We start from the raw sequence: 26,793 nt of genomic DNA, 5'->3' as shown, positions 1-26,793 counted from the left end.
GGAGACCCAAACCTCACCTTGGCCACGGGAAGTCTTGTGTTCCTTAATGGCAAAATCGCCATCAAACACACCCACTGCACTATTCTCTGACTTAAAAAAGAAAAGTGTGCAAAGGGCCAGGTGGGTTCTGGTAGAAGGTGTTTCACACCTGGTAATTATTAAAGACGCCTTAACATCTCACGGGTCCACATGCCAAGGCAGAGAGCTTGGGTGGCTTAAAAAGAACTTCTTGGTTTTATAACAAAGAGTGATGTGTGCAACTTCAAAGGCTTCACCGGGGCTGGACTGGCAGGAGTGCATACCGTAGTGGAAAGTTTTGAGCTACTGGAAAAAACAAGGCTGTTGAATCGGTGACAACAAAGCCCAACACACACAAGGCTCTGTGCTCAGACAATAATAGTACATGTCAGGCCAGGCCTGCCTGATGGTAAGAGTGTGAGAGAGTTATTCGCTCTCTCTAGGCCTCCATTTTGTCATCTGTAAAATGGTTAAGCATGTTCTGTTTATATATGAGAATATGATTATATAAATACTAGCATCACGTTATGTTTATACATGGGAATATGATTATATAAATACTAGCATCATGTGCAGCACTTCTCTTTATTAAGAAATCATCAATTTTCAAATGGATTTTAAAAAGCACAATATATACTTTTGTATAAATCATCACCAGAAACTGAGGAAGAAATGGAGAGAAAAGAGGAGGGAGGGCCCGTAAACAAACACACCTGGTAGGGAGGAAATATTGGTGGTAGCGACTGGGTGATCTGAGTGATTTTTATTCCTTTATTTCTTTTAAATTTTTAAAAAATTATTTTATGAGTTCATACATAAATAAACATACATGTTTTGCCTACATGTGTAATTATGCACCACAGGCAGGCAGTGATGGCAGAAGCCAGTAGGGCTTGTCAGGCCCCTAGAATTGGACTTACAAAAGGGGGAAGGGGCAAGGATTGGGAGAGGGAGTGACTGAGAGGGGGCCAGTGAGCAGGAAGTAAAGTAAGTTAAAAATGAAGTCAAAACAAACAACAACAAAAATGTGGACACACACTGAACACTGAAATGCCACAAGCATCACCAGGTGTCACCTGTCAATGGCTCTACAGGACCCTAGCAAAAGGCAGAAGTGTTTTCTCTTCAGGTGCATCCGCCCAGACTTCCTCCAGGAGAAACTGGACCTAGAGTTGTTGAAGAGTCTCCTTCCTCCTCCTAAGGCCCAAGTGAAGGCCTTTGTTATTGAATCCTACTATGTGTCCCTCTCCAGAAGGCACAGTATGCTGATAACATGACAGAGCCACACAATGTGTAGGGAGCAGATCAGAGTGACCAGAAGTTTCTTCTGCTCCAACAGTCTCTTCTCTGTATCGGAAGATTCTGTGATCTTTTATTCACTTTGAAATTTGTTATATATTTTTCAAACAACAGACTCCTGAGCTGGCAAGATGGCTCGACAGGTCAAAGTTCCTCCCACCCAAACTTGACAACCCAAGAGAACCCACTCCCTGACCTCCACAGGTAGCCAGAGGACATGAATACCCAAACACCCTTGCTCCACCCACCCCACCCACATACATAACTGAAAATAATATAACTATATTTTAGTGTGATATTTGATATTATTCAGCTGACAACTAATTTAATGTTTTAAGGCATAACATGGAAAATAAAAATATTTAAATCAATTTTTTTTTTTTTTTTGCTGTTTTTGTTTGTTTTGTTGTGCTATTGTTTTCTGAGACAGAAGCATACTATTTAGCTCAGGATGGCCTGGAACCCACTATGTAGTCTGTAAGATAGCCTCCAATTCCAAGTGACCCTCCTGACTCAATATACTGTAGGTATGTTGGGATGACAAGTACCCCACAATACCTACCCACTTAACCCACTACTTTTAACCCCTGCAAGTCAATGAGGAAAAACTTACAAGAAAGAAGAAAAGAATATTTCACTAAAGAATTTCTTTTCGGTGTCTTATATACAGCAAGCTCCCCAATACAGTAGAAATGATTTGGTTGAAAAAAATAAAGCAGGCTTTATCATCTGAAAAATGCATGATGATGATGATGATGATGATGATGATGATGATGATGATTATTTCTAGAAAATCTACAATGACAGGAACTGCTGAGTTTAAGCCGGTGTCCCCAGCAAACCTGTGACCCTCCCCTGTTTCTGCCACTCATCTGCAAGCCCACTCACACATTCTCCCAAGAACCTCCTTGGCTTAAGTCAACAGGGACAATAGGATGCTGCCAGGGGAAGGAAGCAGGGCTGGGGAACCTCAGCAGCTCTCACTTCAGTTTCCCAGGCTCTCATAAGGAACCTTTTTACAGCAGAGCTGCCTGCGAGAGTCTAGGCCACTGTGTGGGGCTGTTTTGCATTTTCACACTTCTGTTGTGGAGAAGCCTGAGAGTGAAGCCCCTCCCAGCAGAACTCCTAACTCCTCCCCCTCCTCCAGTGCCTCATACTGCTGGTTACCTTAGTGGCCTTCAGCTCCCACTCATACTGGTTCCGTTCATTCTCCAGCTCCTCCACTTTGATTTTGAGGTGCTTAAGCTCTTGCAGTAACTCCTGGAGAGAAGAGGGAGAACGTCAGAGCTGTGGTAGATAAAGAACAAGCAACAGAGTCTCCAAACTGGATAAAGCTCATGCAGAGGGGGCTAGGGGCAGCAGCAACTGTCTACAGCTGTCTGGGGCCAGCAGGCTCCACGTCTGCAGCTTTGAACTTTAAACACGATCTGTGATCCAGAAAAGGCTGTGTGCCCATTTAAAAATGAAAGCCAGGGAGTTCCAGACATAAGAGAGAAGAAACTGCAATATACATATGAGTGCATTTGCATGCACACATGTAGGCCAGAGGACAACCTTGGGTATATTCCTTACTCAATGTTTTTTATTTAAGTTTTTCCTCAAGAACAGTTCTCTTGCTGCAAGCCCCAGGCATCTACCTGCCTAGAACTACTGTGTGGACTGTCTGAGGGTTGTGGGGAGTTGTTTTGTTGTTGGTTTTGTTTGTTTGTTTTAAACATTTGTTATGGAAATGAAACTCAGGTCCTCATGCTCATCACTTTATCAAGCAAGCTAAAAAAAAACTCAATAGTATCCTCTTATTCTTATATTCTGTCATCCCTTCCTCTGACATCTGAACCTCCATGAGACATGCCCAGCTCATGCACAGGTGTCACCAGCAGACAGCTTGGAAGTGGGAGGTGCAGAGATGCTGAAGTGGAGGCAACTCCCCTGGTAGCGCAGAGGGAGGAGCAGGAAGCAAGGAACATCTATCTCTCTGTGATGAAGGTGGGGAACCCAGAGGAGGAAGTGGCAAGCTTCTGAGCCTTCACGAGCAGTAAGATTCAGAGAACAAATGCTAAGTGCCAACCGAAGCTGCCAGTGGACACTCAGAGGAGGTTAAGCAAGAGAAACAGGGAAGGCATGCAGACAGGGATCAAGCTCGAGGCAGAAAGTGAGACTGCCTATTGAGGTGGAGCTGAGATTAGATATCCTATGCACTGGAGATGAGACTGGGAAGCTGGGGGCTGGGAAGCTCTACAAATGACAATGTTCACTGTGACACTTCCTGACTGGGGAAGGGATGTTCAAACCACTTCCACATACACATTTGTACAGGTGGTAAGCAGGGCAGGAATTTAAGCTCACAACTCTGGGACCCCTGGTTGAAAACTCCCTCAATAAAGGGGGCAACACTCAGCAATATTATCTTTGTTGGTTTGTTTTGTTCTTCCGAGGCAGAATCTTAAAGGCTAGGCTGGCCTGTAAACTCACTACGCAGCACAAATTGGCCTCAAGCTTTCAAACCTTTCACCTTCCAAACACTGAGGATTACAACATGTACTGCCACTGTGATCTGCCAACAGTGTTGTTTTCTTGAACCAAACTTCACTTGGGTTCTATGTCACGTCCAAGAATGTTGTTATGTCTCATTTCCCTCCAAAAGTACCACCATGAGTGCAATGAGTGTTGGTGGCCTGGGTGGTTGATCCTTTGTGACCTTGGCCCTATGGAAAATCTGACTGTAATCTTCCAGAGGAGGAATGGTATTAGCACACCCATCTGATCGTGGCACTCCCTTGCTTCTCAAAGCTTCTAAACATTAACTCATGACCAGCCTGGCCTGCCTGCCCTGCCCCAGCTAAGCTCTAATATGTCACACTAGAGAATTTTCAACTCTGCCTCCCAGCTTACACCTCTATATATACACCATTCTCGTTCTAACTGCCCACCATGTTAACTCCTGCCTATCCTTCAGCCTACCCAAGTAAAGACCTTCCCATCACATTAGAACCCTCTGTGAGACTCTTCAGGCATTTCCCACACAGATCTCCTGTAAGGTTTATCTGTAGGATTGCTAGTGGGTAGTTCTGTTACCTCCTGTGAAGCCTGGGGAGGAAGTCTTTGAACCTCTTACCCAGCAGGTCCTAGCACATAGCAGTTGATGAACTAATACATGATACTCAAGTCATTATTTAACTGGCTTAGGTGTCTTTGCATTCTGAGACAATCTACCATGAAGTAACACTGCTTCCACATGATTCTTATAAGATAATTTATTAAAAATGACTTACAGAGGTAAGTATTTCTTGATACTTATTGAAAAAGGTCCCCTAAGCTAAGGTGACTGTGTCCTTGATCTTCATCACTGGGCTTCAGAGATTCAAAATCCTTTTCTAGTAATATTGTTGGCCCTGCCTGCACCATTGCAATGCCCGGCAAGTAGGAAGAGTCTGTCTGTTTTGTTCCTGTCTTGGGGGAGGGGGTGCTGTTCAGTTTGCTCTGAGAGGGCACCATGCCAGCTGGGAGCAAAATCAAGAAAGCACAGGCTACTGCTGTCTGGGTTCTTTCTTGTGACTTCTTTGGCATATGGCCCAAAAGATCATAAACTCACTATAATGGGATTATTATGTGGGTATTGTTTTCCTGGAAATTCAGGTGATGACTTAATTATTTATAACAAACAAAAACCCTGATGCTGTGTTTACTCCCTGGGGTGGGGTTGGGGCTAGACTTCTCTAAACATGGATTTGAAAGAATTTTTTTCCCATGATGCTGGGTTTTTTTTTTTCCCCTCTTAAAGAGAATCATACAATAAGGCTTCATTTAAACATCTAGTCCATGGGGAGGGATACGTGTCTGGCTCATACACTGCGAAAAGAGAATCCTGAGTCTTCCTTTGGCCCAAATCCCCCACCACTCAAACAGAGCCTGTGACATCCCTTGATCCTATTCCTAAAAATGAAGAGTGTGGCCTTCTGAGGACTATTCTCACCCGCTCAAACCTGCTTGCTGAGGGTCCCAGAGCCCACCTCACATCAACAGAGGCCTGTGTGAGACCAAGTTCTGCCCTGAAGTAACAGCAGATCCATGCGAAGCCACTGCACACAGTTCTGGTTAGGAGAAACTCCAGCCTTCTACCACTGAGCCATCACACACATGCGCTGATATACTTAAGTGTGGTTCCTACAGGTGACCCCTCCCAAGGGGCACAGTCCTGGCTGCATGGCTGGGGCTTGGCCTCATGGTCATCGGCCACCACCTCCTCAGGGTGGTCCCTAGCAAGTAACAGGCGCTCTTGAATCTGCCTGTGGATGTCCAGCTGCAGCCTACACATCTGTTCCTGCAGCTCACTGATCACATTCAGAACTGACTGTGGAAAGGAAGAGAGAGCAGAGAAAAGCAGCCAACGTCAGTCACCAGAAGATGCAGACCACCTTGGAAGATCAGCAGCGAAGGAAGGTGGCCCCTAGTCCATGGTCAGGTCCCTCTTTGACAGAACAAAAGTACATGCCATAGTTTGCCCTAAGGCCTGCTCCATTCTCTGACTGTCTTGAAGTTTGACATCTACTTTGTTCCACACTTCTAAGTCAACAGCTGAGGTACAAAGTTGAACAGATCCTGGCATCTAGGCAGAAGTGCAGCAGCAGTACACACACACACACACACACACACACACACACACACACACACACACACTCCCTCCCACCTAGATCCATGCTACACTTGCCAATACCCACCCACACATCTAAACATGTCAACATGGCTTACAGGTGAGCTCTACAACACATACCATCCTTATCCATGAGAATGCACCCCCAACTCTAATATCATTCAGGTACTAATAGGATGTTAAAATAGATTAACATCCAGCCTGTATTCCTTGTCAAAATATATCCCAAGCAATGATTTTGTAGCACGCACTCAAGTGTGAGTGTTTCCGGTCTATCAGAACAGATCCATTTCCAGCTGAATCAATGAGCTAAGTCTGGTGAAACTTTTACCTTAATCTGTGTAATGCCTGAGTGTTTGTGAGTATGTTTGCATGTATGAGTGAGAGAAAGAGTATGTGTCGAGGCCAAAGGACATCCTTGGTTGTCACTGCCCACTATTTTTTGAGGCTTGGTTTCTCACTGGTCTAAAGCTCACTAATTAGGCAATGCTGGCTGGCCAGTGAGCTCCAGGGAAGGAGCCTTCTGTCTTGTCTCCCCTTGGGATTACAGAAGTATGCCACCACACCCGGATTGTTTTGTTTGTAATTTCTGACAATCAAACACAGGACCTCCAGAAGGGGCTATTTCCCCAGCCCCAGATATGACTCAATCTTTTTTAAAAATATTTAAAAAACAAAACAAAAAAAACTTGTATCAAAGCTGTCAGGCAATGGTTCTCTCCTTCCACCTTGAGGCTGGGTTCCAGGGTTTAAAGGTCATGCTTGTAGTGAGCACCTTTATCCACTGATGCACCTTACTCACTGGCCTTGACTCCCTACTTTGTTTTCCAGCCTCTCGACCCTCCAGATGCTTGGCTCTAATCTTACATACAGGTGACAAGGCTGAGGCTCCCCATAACTGCACTCTCCTAGCATGCACAAGGTCCAGGGTTAGCACCCTAGTACTGAAGACGAAAGAAACAAATTAAGCAACAGAAAAGACCTCACTGGCAGCACACAGCGTGTGGCTTCTTGTCCCAATTCTTTATCCTGTGAAAGGCATGGCACGCATCAAGTCCACTTTTTCTTTAACTAAAAACATGCCTTTCTTTTAAAAGGCAATTGTTCTCAGCACCACCCTCTGTGTGGGGGTTGTCCTTCCTCATATGGCTCCTACAGGTGCCCTTTGGTCCTTAGTAAATGCCCTTTCCACCCTCTGTGCTGGCCCCTAGGAAATCCAGTTTCCCTCAGGGTGGGCTACACTAAGCCCTTCCTTCTTGCTGACACTGCATGGGAAATGGTTCAGTCAGAGCTACCTCATTTCCCAGCAGCTCAGGATGACTGAGTTGTCTTCCCTGTAGAGTTCCCAGCCTTTATTTTTTAAATCACTCAGCTTTCCAGAGGACCCTGCCCATGAGTAGCTTTGTCCTTGATTAGTTTCAGGACTTTGTGGATAACAGTGACCACTAACCCTCATACCCCCAGCACATTGCTGCATTAGTCTTCCCTTTGCTTCAAAACTGAAACCAAGTTGCACTTTCCCCAGTTTTTGTTCCCAAGGGTCTGAGCAAGAAAAGTGAGAAAGATAATCAAACGTATTTGATTCGTAACAGCATCGGCTGAGGACCTTTAAGATCCAGACAGCTGCTGCTCCCTTCGCTCCACTTCCGTTCCTGTCTGTATCAGGGAGTTCAGAGATGTAGGTCATAGGTGAGGTGCACACCTGTTTTCCTCCTTCTGCCTCAGCAGGACCATGTGATAAACCCCAGGTCTGCTGGGCCACATCCCTAATCTCCTGTTGTCCTTTGTGTGTCTCAGTCCTCGGACCTGAAACTTAACACTCCAACTCCAGGGCTGGCCATCTCCTTTAGTCCCAGGTCTTTTTCTCTCCTACAGGGCAGAGACTGGCAGCACTGCTGCCTCCTTGGGCCACCAATCATGAAGTACGGGTGACATTTATGAGTTCGTAATTGCTGCTGTGTATTGTCATTTTGGCTGACTTTGTATATTTACCGTGCTTTCCAAATATCCACTCCCCTTCTCAGGGTTGTCTGTGCAGCACCTCCTATAATCACAGTCTGTCCCACCTCTTCTTCCCTGCTAAACCTGTTCACAATTATCCTCAGTTCTTTCTCCCTCTCTTCCTTCATGCTTAGCTTAATAATGGCCTGGCCCTCTCCCAGCATGCATTGCTGATGGGTGTCTCACCTCGATAGTCTATAGAGGGAGATTTGGAAATATGTCAGAATTTCAAGTACAGATGGTCCTGACTCATCTGTTCCATTGTGGGAGCCTCACACATGTATAAGATTACTTACTACCACATCGTACAGCGAAAGCCTGGAAACAATTTAAATGTTCATCAAAAAAGACCTTTGTTAACTACATGAGGGCATAGCGAGATATTAGAAAATAGGCAGACATAAATATAAATGAGGAATGGCTTGTTGTTTACTCTTCTTGCCACAGAAAGAAGCGCAAGATTATTCCCTTTTTAAAAAGTATGAAAATAAAGAAAGCAGGCGTGTCTGTCTGTGTTCGTGCATGTGGTGTGTGTGCATGGGGTGTGTGTGCCTCGGGTGTGTGTACATAGAGTATATATGCATGTGGTGTGTCTGTATGCATGCACACATGTAGTGTGTGTGCATATGGTGTGTGTGGTGTCTGTGTGTGTGTGGTGTATGTACATGTGATGTGTGTGCATGGTATGTGTGTGTGCATGTGGTGTGTGTATGTGTGGTGTCTCTGGGTTCATGTGCATGATATATGTGCATGTGGTATGTCTGTATGCATGCACACATGTAGTGCGTGTGCTTGGGGGGATGAAAGTACACACATGTGTGCCTGAAATTTGGGTGTGTCGTGTGTCCATCTGTCCACACGAATTAGCTTGTCCTTGCATAGGATAACTCTGGAAGAATACAACAAACAGCACTGGGTCCTATTGGCTAGATGACACGTGTATGAGATCTTTTGTTAAATATCCTTATGAACTTTTAATTTTTTTTAAGTTTCTTTCATATATATTAAAAGGTAAATTAGTAAAACAAAACCAATATATCCAACCTCTTCTCAGCAGGCAAGTTCAGCTCTGAGCAAATGCACTCTTCCATGTGCTTTCTCTATGGTCCAAGCTGCTCTAGTTCAGAAATCAGAATTCCCCCTTCCCAGGTATGGAACACGGGAAGAAAAGTATGTTTTAAGCACTTTGTGTTCTGCAAGAAAGTCCTGAAAATTATTTCTAGTTCTCCATTAACTGAGATAACCACACATCCTGAAATCCACAGTCTGGTTCTCTGCTCTCTTTTATCCAGACCCCATTTTCATTGAGACAAACATTGAGAATCTGAGGCAATGGCCGAGCTGCACAGAGGAAGTGTTACAGCTTCAGTTTAAAATGCCAAAGGAAGGCTCATGTGTTAAAGGTTTACTGATAGGATTTGGGGGGGAAGTGACTTGATCATGAGGGCTATGATTTCATTAATGGATTAATCCATTGACAGGTTCATGATTTCATGGTAAGATTGGGACATCCTAGGTGGTAGAGCCAGGTTAAACAAAGTGTATCAATGGAGGCATGACTTTAGAGGTGTATCATACTCCAATCCCTCCCTGTTTCGCCCTACTTCTTAGCTGCCTTGGCTTCAATGGCCTTCTCTGTCACATGTCCCAATTGTCACAGTGTTCTGCCTCATCGCAGTGAAGCCAGCCTGGAACTCTTGAAACACTGAGCTAAGAAATCAGTCTTCTCCAAATTCATGTCCATGCTTATTTTGCCATGGTGACTGCTAGAATCTGCATGTGAAAGTTCCCTCCTAGACTCATGTGTTTAAATACCTGGTGTCTTTCTGGTGGCACTGTCTTGGGGAGTTCTGAAACATTCAGGAGAAGTCTAGCTGGAGGAAGCAGGTCACTTAGGACTGAGCTCGCTTTGGTTCTAATCAGAGCTCTCTCTATTTCTTGATTTAATGATATGTAACAAGCCATGCCTTGAGCCCATACTACTATGGGTGAAGTCCCAGTTACCATGCTTTCCTTCCCATGACACACTGTATTGCTAAATATGAAGATAAATAATAAGCCAGATGGAGTGGTGCACACTTTTAATACCAGCACTGGAGAGGCAGAAGCAGATAGATTTCTGAGTCCTAGGCTAGCTACAGAGTAAGTTCCAGAACAGTCAAGGCTTTACAGAGAAATACTGCCTCAAAAAAACAAACGATGATGATGATGATGATGATGATGATGATGATGATGATGATGATAAAAAACAATTTTTCTTCCCTTTTTCCTTCTATTGGGGATTTTGTCACAGCAACAAGAAAAATGTCTGACACAGTGACAAAAAAGCTAACTAACTATTAGAAGTATTTCCATCTAGCTATCTCAAAATGGAAAACAAAGTCTTGCCTTTTCTAACCACACTCAGCCTTAGGCACAAACATTCACTGAAAAAACAAAACAAAACAAAACAAAAAAACAGTGCAGTATAGGAGCAGAAGAGAATTTCCTTTCACTCATGCGATTCCAATCATGAGTGACCTGAGCTAGCAAATGCCCTCACTTCCATCACACGACAGCAGTGAGGCTTAGGCAATGCTTGTGGTGTTCAGCCACTGGTGCTCCAGATGCTACCAACAGAGGCTGAGGTCCTGCGCAGACTAGCAGAGTAAGCTCAATTACAAGGAGGAGGAATGTGTTTCAGGTCACGTGGCTGCTCGCTGCCTGTCACAGGTTTGAACAGCCTACAAAATTCCTCTACACAGAAACCTAATATTTGTTCTGGCGACTGGGCAGGGCACTGATCTGGTAGGATGGAGATCGGGAGCTGTGCTGCCTCATGCATGAACAGCCTGAGAAAACGACCCCAAACTCTGTAGGATTTGAAAACAATCCTGCAGAGAAGAAAGCAAGCCATCAGGGAAGTGCCGCTCTACTATGTGTCTCACAAATGGAGGAGTTCACCTCCTTCCTGAGTCCCCAAGAAGGAATGAGTTACCCAGCTCCACACAATTTTTCTGCCTTTTCCTCATAGATGGACTGACTCTCACATTCACACACTCCAAAGTGTTGTCATCCCCAGAGAGCCAGCGCAGTCAGGCATGAGACCCACCATGACCCTTCAGCTTTTGGTGAAACCTTAAAGAAAAAAAATCTTTGTAGATGTCATTCTAAAGCTACAGATGACCATCTTTGTCATGAAGGGGTCAGGCTTCCTGAGAATAAGGCACAGAAAATCAAGGATGGCCCTAAAACAGGCTTTTAGAGGCACAGTGAGGGCGTCTGGCTCTAACTATGCTGTACTTTAACCCTAGACTTCCATCTCCTCATCAACTCCCCTCTCTCCCCTTCCCCCACCCACCCCTCTTTTCCCCTTATGGCTTTAAACTGAGTCTTTAACAATTTACACCCTGCACAGAGCTCACTGAATTCTGCCTCTAAGCCCCTAAAGTATGCCCGCCCACGTATATCATACACCCTAGAGCACTGACAAAATGCCTAATCTCGGAGATCTGACTGTTTCCCTACAATGAAGCACACACAGATCAGCTTTCAGTCTGGGTGAACACTGCGCATGTGCATAATGTGTCACAATCTACCTCTGCACTGTCAGTGTGAACAACGCTGTCAGTAAGTAATCAATAAAGCTAGCTACTGCTACATAATCCACACTAAGCTAAAGGCTACATACACAAGTTCTCCAGCAGGTCTCAGAATGACTAGGGAAACAGCAAGCTTTGGGAGGTAAATTAGCAACCAGGAGCTGGAAGCTGGGGAATATCTGAGCATGACTCAAAGCCAGATATGAAATCCAAGAACCTGTACTCTTAATAGGAGTTCCTGCACACAGCTTACAACAGCTCTCTTCCTGTGACCACTACTTTGAAACATGTGCTCAAAAATCAATGCAAAGAACACCCTCTGGCATATTAGTAGTCCACGCTCTATTATAAACTCAGATGTCAGTGTAAATGGCAGTGACATGGCAGATGTCAGTGTAAACAATGTTAGCACTTATCAGAAAGGACCACTTTCCATCTTTTGGTTTTTCAAGACAGGGTTTCTCTGTGTAGCCCTGGCCGTCCTGGAACTCACTCTGTAGACCAGGCTGGCCTCGAACTCAGAAATCCGCCTGCCTCTGCCTCCCAAGTGCTGGGACTAAAGGCGTGTGCCACCACCGCCCGGCAAACCAAGTATTGACAAAGTATTAGATACTATAACACTTAACATCTGTGATTTAATTGTCTTTAACACATGAACTATTTTATTTTCATAGATAAACAAATTGATGTTCATACAACTTACATAACTTTTTAAGTCCAGAGAGCTATTGGGTAGATCAGTCAGTAAACAAGCCAAAGGTTCCTGAAATGTAAAACTAGCTTCTTCCATGTGTCACAATGCCAGGTGTGAACATAGAACAGGAAGGCGATGGCCTAAGTGAAAACATGCTACTCCTTGGAAACAAGGTGTTCTGGGCCTAAAACTCTCTAAACTCTATCCAGTAGACTCTGGCATGTTCTAGTCAATGATATCTGGAGTCTGAAAAACAATGGAAGCAAACATTCTTTCAAAGATGGCCTGAATGTGGGCTCACCCCCACAGCCCATCCAAAGGAAAGGGAAAAAAAAAAAAAAAAAAAAGCACACAAACTTGGGGGGTTGGAGGAGGCAATAAAACATGTATCCAAAACAGTCCCAGGCCTGCTGGGAGGCTGGCTTCCTTCCTGTTGTTGTCATTACCTTAGTTTTCACAAAAGACGTCTTGTGTCCCTCCACATGTGTCTGATCCTTCCTTTCAACTGCTTCCCTTTCCATCCCTGTCAGCAGTTTGAGGATAGAGCACTAAAGCCAAAACTGAGCGGTTTGGGCATTGCTGAAATGTGCAGCAACAGCAAAACCTGATAACTTGGTATTAAACAGATCATTGTGCCTTTGGTGCATGAATATTCCTTGGTACCCAGTGGCTGCTGGGACTGCAGTTGGTTGGCCTAGAGCCTAGTACATACAACCCTGGGCCCCACCTCAACCCCCACCCCACGTGGTGTGTTACACTCACCTCTGCTTTTCTCTGTTTTTCCTCTTGTTCTTTCTGTTCTTTCTCCATACCAACCAGCTTGAGCTTCAGCTCAGACACTTCAGTCATCAGATCCAACTTCTGGGTCTCCAGAGATGTGCGACTTAGCAGCTCCTGTAAGCAAAAATGCATCTCAGCATCATAAGCCCCCATGTCAACAAGGCCAGCAGCTGTTCCATCCATAGCACAGAAGGCAATATCCACACTGTGTCTTCTACAGCCTAGGGTGGGGACTACTGCATAGCAGCCATGGGTCTGTTACAGAGAAGTTTGACTGATCCTAGGCTACTTGGGAACAGCACAACCCCTGACATCACACAGCATGCTTTGAAAGACATTTCTCAAAAAACATATTTCTCCATAGTAACCATTATTAATTATTTTCAGAAAATGAATGGGCACTTTCAAAGGATGGACATTTCCCATCCCTGTTTTCAAGGCGGAGCAGCAGTCCGTCTCAATCGGAACAAACAAATATGCACTCATATTGACAACACAGTTTCTGAACATAGAAATTTCTAGACCAGCTCCTGGGTACAATCAAGGATCAGTCTAGTCTTCTATGAATCTCAAGATAAGACATCATTTACAATAAATCCAGAGAGAAATCAGAGTATAAAGTAGACTCCTGATGAATGGTCCTGTGAGATGGCTCTTTCCTGAACTATACCAAAATTACAACTGGGCTACTATGAGATAAGGTTATTCTCTGCTTATTGTGGAAAGACCAAGGTCATTATTTCTATTCCTGCAGTCACTAGAAAAGTGGCTTACAACCAAATACCCCAGCTCCTGGACACCAAGCCTGCCATTAACACATACACCTATTAAACATAAACAAAAAGAAACCACAAAGGCTATAAAGACAGCTAGTGAGGCATTATAAAGGACCAGAATATTTCCAAATTGCAGTACATCTTCCATCTGCAAATGGTGGTCTCCTGATGGCTAAGGTCCATGAGCATGTTAGACCCTTGTCCATGCAGGTCCTAGCACTGAGGACATACACAGTAACCAGAAGAGCAACTAGAAAAGAAACAACCTCCTGCATCATCTGAACATCATGTTTCCTCTCAGGTAACCCAACCCTGGCACACAAAATGATGATCTCTGATCTCATGGATCTCAAACTGTCCAGCCATCATGAATCAAACCGTAGAGGAAAAGGCAGTTTGATTAGGAAGAGATGTTTCACTAACATAACCCTAAAGGCACCAGTCCCTGATGACTCTAAGCTACAAACTAACTAACTGGGTATCTAGAAGTCCTACTGAGCCAGGGAAACAGGTTTTTCCTGTTCAGCTAGACATGAGGTTGGATAACAGGGCAAGATCAGCAATACTACAGCACTAGAACCATAGGCTATTAGGCCACAAGGAATCAGTCAGATGAGATGCCCAAGGTAATGGCAAACTCGACTTTGTTGAGTGCCTTTTTTGCAGCAGAGATTGCTGGCTGATTTCATACTCATTCTCTTAACACACCTCCCCAGGGATTTGGCAGCAAACATTGGTATCTCAACTCTACAGATGAGAAAACAGACCCAGGGAGAGTGAGCAAATCTCTTGGCCAAGAATATAATGCCAGTCAGAAGCAGAATTAGTTTGCCAACTACCAGTTATTTGACCTCAGAATTCATTTCTGGTGGACACATATCATCCTGTTTTTCAAGCTGGAGTAGGAGAGGCGTGTTGTGAATAAAATTTAAAGAGAAATTACAAAATGCTGAAAAAGGCAGTCAACAAATATTTACTAAGCCCAGAAAATGTCCACTTAGACTGCCAGGGCTTCACTGACCACACACAATCTAGAGAACTCTGTTGCTGAGGCTGAGCAGGTTGGAAAGTACCTTAAGCAGTTCTTCCCCAAGTGGGAAGGCACACCAAGTGGCAAGTTCTCTTGGCCTTGAGTATGTGAAGTTTACAAGAAGTTAATAATCTTCCCTGCTTATTTATTCTCTCCTATACCCTCTTCCCTCTTCCAGCACCCCTCTTTTCCTGCACCTGGTTCTCTGAGTCCGTCCTTGCATCTACAGGCCTTGTTCTAAAACTAATTTAAAGCAGTTTACAAAATGAATGTTCCTAGTTAAAAATCTATCAAAGGCTAGGGAAATGGCTCAGTGGTTAAAGGGCTTGCCATGCAAGTGAGGGGACCTGGATTCAGATCCCTAGAACCTATGTAGTAGGTAGCTGGGCATAGAGCACATGTCTATAATCCTGATGCTACTACAGCAAAATGAGATGCAGACACAGAAGAGTACATGAATGTAGGCATAGTACCTAGTCTTATATCCACAAGGCCATGAGACCTGTCTCAAACAAGGTGGAAAGCAAGAAATAACACCTTAGGCTCTTCTATGACCTCCATATACATGTCATGGTGTGTGTGTGTGTGTGTGTGTGTGTCTGTATGTATGTATATATATACCGACACACACACACACACAATATACACAAAAGAAATCATAAAAGTTAAAGCAGGTACGAGGAGACATTGAAGTCAGAGTTATCATTAGTAGGGAACTAATAAATTACTTCAAACAACTAGGGATGAACCACAACATGTAGGTATGCAAGCTTCCAAGCTGTCTATGCACAGAGACAAAAGGACAATCCCACAAGATGAACTCTATATGGACAATTACTTTGGTGTGCTTAGATCTAAGGGGGGGAGGGGGGAAGACTTCATCTATTTGAAACACCTACCCGAAGCCAACACTTAGGAACATGACAACTGAAAGCACAATCCTTGTGGGCTGCCAACTGATCTTAAGGTGCTATCCATGCACTCTGTCCAGGGATCAGCATTCCAGACGCAGTTTTGGTGAAGTTTTAAAAAGCCTTGCCATGTATCTAAGTGTCCTCTGCTCTCAGCACAGCCAGATCCCCCCAGTCATTTAAACTCCCAGGTTGTAATTAGTCACACCAATGTCACAGCTAATGAGGACAGTGCTGTAATTAGTTCCAATAGCCATTCTAATTAGTCGCGCCCGTGTTTGAATTGGCCATGCTCACATTCCGAGTGGACACTCGTGTTGGACATGCTCGAGTTTTAATTGGAAACCTGAGGTTGTTTAATTGATGACAGTTCACTGATAATAAAGCTTTTACAGGCTTCCTGGTGTCTTCACCTCTTTCAAGCCTTTTGTTGAGATCCCTGCCTTATCCTTGTCATGAACAATTGCTGTTCTAGCCCATGAGCTCAAAAAGCCAGGCTTTGTGTCCACACATCACAGAGATCCACTGTACCGCCATGTTCTCTGCGCACTGTTCACAACAGCTACGTTTCAGAACCAACATGGTGTCTCTGCGCATTGTTCACAACAGCTACGTTTCAGAACCAACATGGTGTCTACTGACTGACAAATGGACTTAAAAAAAAAAAAAAAGAAATGTGTACATATTCACAATGGAATTTTTCATCCATAAAGAAGAACAAAGTTATGTCACTCATAAGAACTGAAAATAATCATATTAAACAATTAGATCAGTCTCAGAAACATACATTTTGTCTCTCAGTTTTGGGACCTAGACTGTATATAACTGCATAAAGTCATGTGTGTACATGTGGTAAAGCAAGCTGAAGCCATGTGGAGGGGAGGGGGAATTTACAGGAGGGGCAGGGAAAGGGAAAAGGAGTACAGCGAGCGTGTGTGTGTGTGTGTGTGTGTGTGTGTGTGTGTAGATGTCATAATGAGACCCACTAATATAGACTACTAAAAAGACAAAAAAAAAAAAAAAAAAAAAAAAAAAAAAAAACCCGGAAAATAGAATTCTAATGCTGATTGTTGTTGGGGGGAAAAAAGTCAGCCTTCAACAAGTTTAAGCCAACCCAGCTCAGTTCTCTATCTCAAGACCCAGCAAGGCCCCTAGTCACGTAGGAGCCAGATTCTCCAAAGTACACAACATAACGGGCATCAGCTCTCCTGCAGCATCAGTGCTGCCTCCTGCTGCCAACATGAGGATTTGACATGGTGTTTCCCTCTCCCCAGTCATCTCAGATGAGGACCACTCTTGTGCCCACCAACACAACTTACAGAACACCCATCTCTCCATCTTGGGATTGCCTCCAACCCAGCTCCCAGAGAATACCTGTCTCCCATATCATGCCTGCCTCTAGATCTGTCCACATGTATCCTCAGGGAGTGCTGCTCAGCTCCAGCATGTTCTCCCAGATATCCAGAAGCAAGGCAGTTTCCACTCCCCACAGGCATTTGTCTCTTATCAATGGCTTTTCTACCTACATTAGGCGATCTGTGTCTCCTCAGAAGCTTCAGCATCCTTGTGAATGGCCGACTCTCCGTCCTGTATCTGCTTGCAGACCTTCTGTTCAGCTTCACACCGACCTCAGCTTCTGGAGGCTTTGCTTCTCAGCGTCAGGGTCACAACTAGGTCCTCATCTGCGCCCAGAATGTGTTTGCTTTGTCTCCAGCCTCTTTAGCCCTTAAGTTCTCTCAGCTGACCTTTTCAACTATCCCTCTTGCTCCCTCAACCTAGAATTTCTTCTTCTGTGTCCACTGGTTACTTAGTAACTCCCTGGTTTCCTGGTCTATCAACTTTCTTTAGCAATATTTATCTCCCTGGCCACTCTGTACTTTGAGGTTTGTCATTTTATTTGTACTCATATCTACACCAGAACAATCCTCCCCCCAATTCCCCCAGGCCCCGGACCTGATGGCCTTTGTTTACAAGGGCCCAGGTGGAGCCAAATCTCAGTCTTTGTTTGTTTCCACTCGCGATGACCTGCGCATTGCTACTGAAAGTCATTTAATCGTACCATCAGTTTCAATACAAACTCACCATATCTGATTACAGCTAATCTGCCAGTACCGTCTGGTAAAACTACTCATTCCTGGCTAGTTCTTCTCAGTTTCAAATCTCTCCTATGCCTCTAAGCCTTAGACCCCACAATGTGCTCTTGTCAAGTAACCTCTCCTCCTATCTACCAACACAATAAAATCCTATCACCATTCACTAAACTTACATTTACCTCAGAATTTTCCACTGTTAGCTCATTCATCTTTCTTAAATCTCTTAATGTACACCCACACACACCCACACACACACACACTTCATTCTAAAGCTAGCCTGATAGACTGCATGCTGTCATTGTCTCTGTCAAGTTCTCTCATTTTCATGATCTATTTTCTATCCCAGAAAGCTAAGTAAGTGTATTGACACACATCTGTAACCCTATCACTCAGAATCTGACTGATGGAGAAGCCAGATTGGGCTATACTGACCCTGCAGCCCTCCCCTCCCCACCCCCGAGCCATGCAAGACAGACAGAAAGACAGAGAAAAAAACACAGAGGGAGAGGGAGAGGAGGAAGGGAGGGAGATGGGGGAAGAGAGGAGGAAGAAGAAGGAAGGGGGAGGGGGAGGGGGAGGGAAAGAGAAACTAGAGAGGAGGGAGACAGAGGGAAAAGGAGAGAGGAAGAAAAGAGAAAGAAAGAGAAGGGAGAGAGGAGGGAGAGAGAACAGTCACATAATGCTTCTAGAATTCTGTTTCTGAAATGTACCACCATTTTGACTGACCTTCCCACCTCTGCCCATCCTGACACAACGTGGCGAATATCAGTTACTTTGGCAGGTAACCAGTAGTCTTTGGTGGTCTCCCCTGATCTTCCTCTTGCTCCTAACTCAGAGAGACTCCCATTCACTGGGACCTAGCCACTCCCTCACCTTTGTGCTGCCTTGGAAGGAGTTCCCATCACGCTCTGTGCTAGTCTGGGATAGGACCATCAATCATGCACTCTGGCCGGCATTTAATCTTGTCCTCACCATCAGCTCTCATTCCTTGGGCTATAAACATGACCAAATTTCTGACATTCTAAAGAAGCCTCTGGACGCCCTGCCCTTAAAGTTACCACTACCAATATCCTGTCTCTGCATAATTAAATGTATGCTCTGTGTGTGTGTATGTGTGCACGCACACACGCAAGCGCACATGTGCGTACACGTACATGCATGTGTGCCTGCGTGTATGATGGAAAAAGAAAGAAAGAACCATCTCTCCGACCCCTTCCCCCATGCCTCCTCTTCCTTTCACTCCTCAGCAAGATGTCTGTCTGCCTGAAGCCTACCTTCTGCCTTCACCTATGTAGGGAGCAAAAACAGTTTCACTTCTGGCATTTGAGGTCTAAACTTTAGCCATAGTTTTTAGTTTTGGTGTTTTATAAATGCCACAGCGTCAGTTCAGCAGAAGTGGCTGTCTGCCACATCATCTTGCCTGTACCAGGTGTCCCTGACCATTCATTCATTTTGCTCTCCCATCTCCTTTGCTGCTTTACCTTTATTCTGTCTACTTTAAGGAAAATGTCATTGTGTTCCTGCTAGCTTGTCATTCTAGCACTGGTGTCAGCTCTGGATGCAACCAGCCTTTCTGGAGCAACAAATGTGCCCGGACTACCCAACCTACAGGGTGGGACCCCACAGGGCACTGCTTATTGTCCTGCAGCTACCATGATGGATGGGAAGAGGCAGCAGCTAAGGGTAAGAGGAGCTAATTTCCCAAGCAGCACTGTGCTTCCTGCTCCGGATTGTTTCAAGGCTGCCTGCAATCTAAAGGAAGGAGGGAAAGGAGGAGGAGGGAGGGGTGTGGACAGCTTATTTCACTTACTGTGAGGACTGTGAAACTGGGTAAGGATGCTTTAGAAAAATAAAAGAAAGAACAAAATTACCACTTGCCCCTCTCTTTTCCCTGCCACCACTAACTTCTTCCAAAAGCACAAGGGCATCTCCCCTCTCAGAGATGAAAGAGAGTTTACTTCTCGGAACAATCAGCCACTTCCTTTTTTCCAAGGCTCAGGTCCTGACTGGAGCTGATAAAAAAAAGAGATCGGCCTTTCAACTCATTCTCTCCCGTAAAGGGCCACATCTTGAAGCAATTACCTCCATCTTTAAGAGTGGAACATGACCCAGGGAATTACTGACCAATGACAGGGAATTGCAACCCCCCTAGCAACCTGAAACCAGAAGGAAAGAAAGGGCTGCAGAGAGACAAGAAAGAAAAACCCTGTCCCTTTGCCCTTTGAAGTCAAAGGCTCCGGCCTTGCCAGGGAGCCAGGCTCATGAGGAGCACTGCAGAAAATGGGTCCCCTAACCTACTCCGGCCATTTGAGCCTCATTTCCTACTGACTGAGTCTCTTTGAAACCACAGCCTCACCTGCGACGTGGTTGATGTACCATCTGTACTGACGTCTAGACATATAACATCCAGTAAGATAAACTTGAAGAAACTAGGTATTTGTGTCTTAAAATCTCTCAGAGGGGTTTTAGAGAAGTAATGAACACTTTCCTCACTCATGACTTGCTGCCTTGTCTCAGTTCCTCGGAAAGATATTTGTTCCTGCCAGATTATTATGTGGAGCTCTATTTAGTATTCTTTTTGAAAAAAAAAAAAAGTCTTCATGTTTTAGCATATTACAGGATCTATGCCCAGGCCTTACCCCTTGCCCAGTGTCTTCAGGGTACATTGGCTAGGTGTACAACAATCTGTTTTTAACAAAACTGGAATAGCTGTACATAACTTTGTAATTGCTAAGGCACCTCCATGGGCACAGCCTTTGTCTTTGTCTTGAGGTCTGGGCACTTCCTGTTTCTCTCTAGAACTTTCTAATTCAAAAGGACTTCCTTTCACTGGCACAGCCCTCTCCATCACATCCATGCTGCCTTGGAAGAAGTTTCCAGGGAGCTCTGTGCTTGCTGAGTGTAAGACCTGCAATTATGTGTGCTGATCGGCAAGAGCCCTCAGCATCAGGTCACTCTCCTATGAGGAAATAGCAGAGATGTACAATGTAGACTCCAGACTTCATCCCTATTCTTGGCGAGAAAGGAAAGCAGAGAGCCAGAGCTCAGTGGCAGGAGTGCTTGCCCAGCATGCATGAGGCCAGCATCACTAATAATAACAATAATAATAATAAATCAAAAGAAATAAAAACATAGTATTGACCTTCCCAGATCAACATCCAGGCTCACTGACTCCCAGTCACTCCACACCCCAGTCAGCTTCACATAAACCCTGGGGCTCTAGGACAGGCTGGAGGCTTGAAACACATGGATGTTGTTCCCTAGTCCTCAGAGCGGGGTGATGGCTTCACAAAGTCAGGACAATTTGTATCCTTTCCTTTCCAAGCATCTTCAAGCGTACTTGCAGTCTAAGTGGATCTGGCACTGAGTCAGTTCTATCTACTTCTGGTTTATCTAATACCAAGAGAGGTCTTTGTGTTTTCTCCTGGAGACTGGATGAGTTCGTGTTTAGATATGCCACCTGGCAGGTGGGCGGCCACAGTGAGCAGGGGCCAGTCTCAGGAAATCAGAGGAGACCTGCCCATGAGTTGGGTGAGTAGATAACCTTTTCTTCCTGGGCTCCTGGAAGGAGTCTGACATTAGAACACCAGCTTCAGGAAAGGACAGCTCAGTAGAATTGCTGGAGCTAAACAACACACATGGTTTGGACTATACATACTGCATCGAGGCTTTCTTAAGTCCCTTTGGTGCTTTAAAAGAATGACTCCCTCACTCCCCGGGGGCACATATGTTTGAATGCTTGGTCCCCAGGTGTTTGAACTGTCTCCGAAGAATTAGGTGTGATCTTGCTGGAGGAGGTATGCCACTCGAGAGTTGGTATTGAGGTTTCAAAAATCCCACACCATTCCTAGTTAGCTCTCTCTGCCTAAAACCTGTGGATCAGGATATAAGCACTCAGGCTACCGTTCCATCACTATGCCCGCCTGCCTGCTGCCATGTTCCCAGCCATGATGATCTTAGACTCCAACCCTCTGGAAATATGAACTCCAATAAACCCTTTTATAAATGTCTTTGGTCACACTGTCTCATCACAGCAACAGAAAAGTAACTAAGGTAGTCTCCTAGTGCTATTGTAGCCAGGGTGAGGAAAGTAGAGCACACGTTGTAGACTAGAGGTCTCCTGGCCAGGCACAACCTACAGTTACTTACTCTTGAGGTTCATACAGGACACTTCAAAATTGTAATGAGTTGAAAAATCTTTAGGATATCTTTAAATCTTTAATGTTTACCTCTGTGTAAAATAACAAAACTAGACTCTCTGTCATTACTGGGTTCACAAAGGCACTGAACTAGCACTGAAAACAGTTGTTACCTTTAGACAGGATGCATTAGTGTGCAGTCTTATCAGCACACAGCCAGGGGAAGTGCTGGGTTCCAGGCAAACAGAAAGCCCTACTGGAGACAGGGAAAGACCTCATTCAGAGGAGTGGGCCAGGTTTGGCAGGACAGGCAGAAAGAAGCAATTGTGTCCATTCTCTGCCTCTAGGTCATGAGTCATTCTAGTTCCAACCACCAGAAGCCAAGAGCCCTGCAGCCAAGGATATCTCAGCCAGACCAAGCAAGTCTGTACCTGCCCCCAGCTCACAAGACATATAAGTACTCCAGGGTGTAAATAACACTGCACCAGCTCTGTGGTGCAAGATCCCAGGGTCTTCACAAACAGCATCAAGCAGATTCCAGGACAGCAGTAGCACCGAACTTGAGATCCAGTGTTGGAACCAAGTCCTGAAGCTCACATGCATTCCACAATTTGAATGTGTAACCTTTATGAAATGCTACTCTTATTGAAAGGCTGTACTGAAAGTCACAGACACAGAACTTAGTCAAGTTCTAAAAGGGACAAATGCTGGGTTACCCTTTCTCCAAATTATAGCAGACAATCAATGACAATATTGGGTAGCAAGCCAATGCCTGACACTACTCACAGCACACGGGAAGAGCAATGGGATTAGAATAACCAGGATACAAAAGCTAATCGACCTAAAGGTTTCAAAAAGCCCAACTGCTTTCTGTGTAACACTGCAGAGAGGTGAGCCAGACACTGCCCCGGGGGTGCTGCCACCTCCCTCCATTAAGCTCCTTGATAGCCAGGAGCACTGCCACGGCAGGAAGTAGAGCAGTCCAGAAAGAGTCAGCACAATGAGGCACACAGCTCTGGGACTACAATGCAGCTATTCTCTAGGCTTCTAGCCAGGTGCCACCTTCCTGAAACGTCAGCCCCTGATTTTTTTCTCACATAGTCAACTTTCGGTCTCTTTCTGAATTGTTTACAATAGTCTTTCATCTTCCTTTCCCTCCTCCTATCAGAACCACACACCTCAGGCAGACCTGAAAACTTGATCCACATGTGCTTCATGCAAGATTGTTTCCCAATCAGACTACTTTCTTTTCCAGGTATTCAAAAGGTAAAATTTGTTTTGTTCTTCCATTAAAAAAACCCTTCTGTTACTAATCATAATTTCTCAGAAAAAAAAAATCTAAGTAAGAAAAATGGTATATAATCTAAACAAAATCAAACGGAGGCAGAACAGTGTGATTTATTAATCAGGAGTGAAAAGACAGCAAACTAATAACAACCTCCAGGCTGCTGCAACTAAATTTTATAAAAACATGTCCACTGAGATACTCATTTACTTCCCCCCACCTAAATTCTTCAGATGCACCCAAACAAACGAACATACCCAGAAACTATGACACTTATGCTAAGACCAGCAGTAGAATGCAAAGCCTGTGCTCACAGGCTGATCTTGACAGTTAAAAAACAAAACAAAACAGACACAATGGAGCTCTGAGGGAAGGACTAAGGTCACCATCTAAGTAAAGCTGATCATTTTGAGGGAATGGTTTCTCTTCTTTGAATAGAAGTTGAGACTCTTCCCTACATCAGGAATCTTATCAACAGCCACAAAGTACACACACGGAAACTTCCAGTGTGCTGTCATTTTCAAAATAGCCAAGAATGCAAGGATGACTGAAGCAAAGGGGACCTACGAAAAAACAGACCGAATCAAAAGTCTAGTGATATGCTCAGCAGACCTTAAGGACTCTCCACGACAACTCAGCACCCCTCTGTAACAGCCCCAGCCCTCTTTTTACAATGATATAATATTTGAGGGATAAAGAATGGTTAGGTCAATTTTGATATCTCTCCTTAAAAGAATTGTAAGTGGTAGTAGAGATAGCTAGTTACACGGCTACATTTTTCAAATGGAAAACAGTTGTCACGTCATATTTAATTTTAGCCTAAGGACTAGGCTGTCCCTCCATAGAACTACAGCTTTGCAAATAATGTGTACGTATACTGGAACCAACAAAAGAACATAAGAGGACTCTATTCACAAAGTATGGAAGCAGCAGCTGACTACTGCTTTCCTTTTTGATGTCTACTAAATTACAGAAAGATGGTATTTGTGTGATAGTTTTTAATTGGAGGAAACTGCAGAGGGAGGGATAGAGGGGGGGGGTGTGCAAAAAAGTACGCTGACAAGTTGACTTTCTACAACCCCAGATGCCACCCTAACAGATGGCAACTTCTATGATAAGATGAGGTGACATGGCCCACAGAAAATGCTCCCGGGACACTGTCTAACCAGCTCAACAAGTTATTTTCCCCACTGGGCTGCCCCGCCCCACCTCGCCCCCGCCCTCAGTGTTCAGGTTGGTTTCACCTGCTGTCTAAACATTGCACAGTGCACAGCGATCCCACCTCCAGGCAGCATGGGAGAGTAAGAAGGAACCCATAAAGGGGCATTTAACACCGGAGCCGCTTCAGGCCCCAAGCCCTCCACGCCACCTGCCCGTACCTGCTGAAGCATCTCTTCCGCAGCATTGAGTTTCACCTGGTGACCTTCCAGACACACTTCAAGGTCCCGGATCTTCTCTCCTTGGGCTTCTACTTGATCTGTGAGGACGCTCACCTGTTATAAAACATAAACAATGCTGGAGGATCTGGACTGGGGGCGGGGCCAGGGAAGTCGTCGCTGTTGGTCGGGTGGGTAAGCAGTGAAAGCAACCTACTTAGATTCACCTGACAGAAGGTCTCTCTCTCTCTCTCTCTCTCTCTCTCTCTCTCTCTCTCTCTCTCTCTCTCTCTCTCTCTCTCTCTCTCTCTCTCTCTCTCTCTCTCTCGTGAATGGGGTTGAGGAAGTGTCCCAGAGGAAGGCAACTGCAGTTAGAATTTCACCTTACCAGGGAATCTTAGCCACTGCCTAAAAGGCCGTGGTCACATTTCCTGCTCTTGACAGACTCAGAGAGGAAAGCAGCTACCCAAGAAACAAGAGAGCTGTCTCTGGGCTGGATTCCTGCCCCTTATTCCTCTAATAAGGCAGCCTGACTTCAAGGCATATCTCTGCTCTTGGCTGGGCTCTGCCACCTCATGGGGAAGAGCGATTCAAACTTTTACAGAAACCAACCAATGACCTTACCTCTCTCCCACGGGTGTGGGGACTGCTCACCTATCAAGCCAGTGTTTGGAAGCAATTAAGGAATGTAGGACGTAAAGGGCATGTATTAGCACTGACAAAACTTGGCTCCAGAAAGGTTTCTGTGCTTTACAGGTCAAAACATGACTCTAAGTCATACAAATACCACAGCCACACTGCACACATGTGACAGAAAGAAGTAAGGTTCTGAAGGAACCCTAAGACTGACTATGGAAATAATAAGAAAATCCATTTACACAAAGGCATTCTGATTATGCCCTATATACATACTGTAACTGTTTCTAGTAACCTTTTCTATTAGCCAACTGACCCCTAGGATTTTTTCTATGTTTTATTTATCATGAGACAGTTCCATACAGGAAGATGAAAGATCATGGGTGACCTTCCAGAAAGGAAGAAATCAATGAATAGTAAATCAAGATCTTCTTGGTTGAAGACATGGTCCTTTATATATAGGTTACTCTAGTTAATTTCCCATTCTGTAATGATTAATGAAGCATGAAGAAGTTCATCTAAGTTCATTTATAAGTATTTAAATGAATTTTATGAATTAGAAAGTTCCCATTCTGGAAGATACAGAAAAGCCTGCCAACTTCATACACTTCTAGATCCAAATAATGAGTGAATGACTGAGACCTTTGTATCTGATGCAGAATGTGCTACCATTCCAATAATCCAAAGATGGGCTCCTTCCACTAACCAGGCCTATTTAAATAACACACTGGTGTATGGTTTTGGTTTACTGTTTATATTTCTTAGTTTTATGTATATGATTGTTCTGTCTGCATATATGCCTGCATGTATGTGTGTACAATATCTTCAAGGACAGGAGAGGCCATCAGATACCCTGGAATTGGGGCTGTTGTTGAGGGTGCTGGGAATGGAACGTAGGGTCTCTGGAAGAACCATCAGCGTTTCTCACTGCTGAGCCACGTCTCTAGTTGTGTTGTTTGGCTTGGTTTTGGTCCTTGATGTTGAATACTATCAGCAGGACTGGTCTTTTCTATGAGTAACAGCTTTTCAAAAGAGTGGGATTCTGGGAAATGATTGTGCTTCCTGGGATTCAGGGTTTCTGTTTGGGAACATTGGTCCTACTACAAGAATTAACATTAATAAAGCAGTACCATACTTAAGGACCAGCTGGTATAGGGTTGTGGAATAATACAGGCCACACAGGTCAGCTTTATAGAAGACCAAGGACACGGGACTGCAGGAGGTCTTCTGAGCCTCAGATCAACTCTATTGTTGAGTCGGGAAGTATAGAAACTGGCACTAAAGATTTTACAATTTTATCTGCATTCTATGAGAATAAATGCTTTTGAGCCCTAAAATAAACATAGAAACAAATCTTGTTCTTCTACAAATAACCTAGAAAAACTTATTCTGTGCCAAGGGCTCCTCCAACTCATTCATTTGACTCAACTGTAATGTGGCTTATGCAAGAGGCTGTGCCCTGCTGAGAATCCCCAAGCCAGCTCCACAGGCCTGAACAGTGCAGAAGTGAGAATGGAAGAGTG

The 26,793-nt window shown here is 44.6% G+C and overlaps 1 protein-coding gene across 10 annotated transcripts in view; it reads right to left on the bottom strand.

Moving 5' to 3' along the window:
• Window positions 1-26,793, bottom strand: part of Ppfibp2 (PPFIB scaffold protein 2) — a 147,119-nt gene that overhangs the window by 32,638 nt on the left and 87,688 nt on the right. For 8 of the 10 annotated variants that reach the window (XM_076940277.1, XM_034510078.2, XM_034510087.2 and 5 more), the window contains 3 exons: window positions 24,638-24,751; window positions 13,007-13,138; window positions 2,485-2,577 (listed from right to left, as the gene is read on the bottom strand). In XM_076940277.1, the coding sequence (XP_076796392.1) occupies window positions 2,485-2,577; window positions 13,007-13,138; window positions 24,638-24,751 (339 nt within the window). Of the gene's footprint in view, window positions 1-2,484; window positions 2,578-13,006; window positions 13,139-17,267; window positions 17,527-24,637; window positions 24,752-26,793 lie in introns of those variants that run through there. The other 2 variants (XM_076940299.1, XM_076940310.1) reach the window with 2 other exon arrangements.

Source organism: Arvicanthis niloticus, chromosome 1, assembly GCF_011762505.2.
Source record: "Arvicanthis niloticus isolate mArvNil1 chromosome 1, mArvNil1.pat.X, whole genome shotgun sequence".
NCBI lineage: Eukaryota > Metazoa > Chordata > Mammalia > Rodentia > Muridae > Arvicanthis > Arvicanthis niloticus.
Note: the sequence above shows the minus strand (reverse complement) of the source record. Positions and strands in the feature narration are given on the sequence as shown.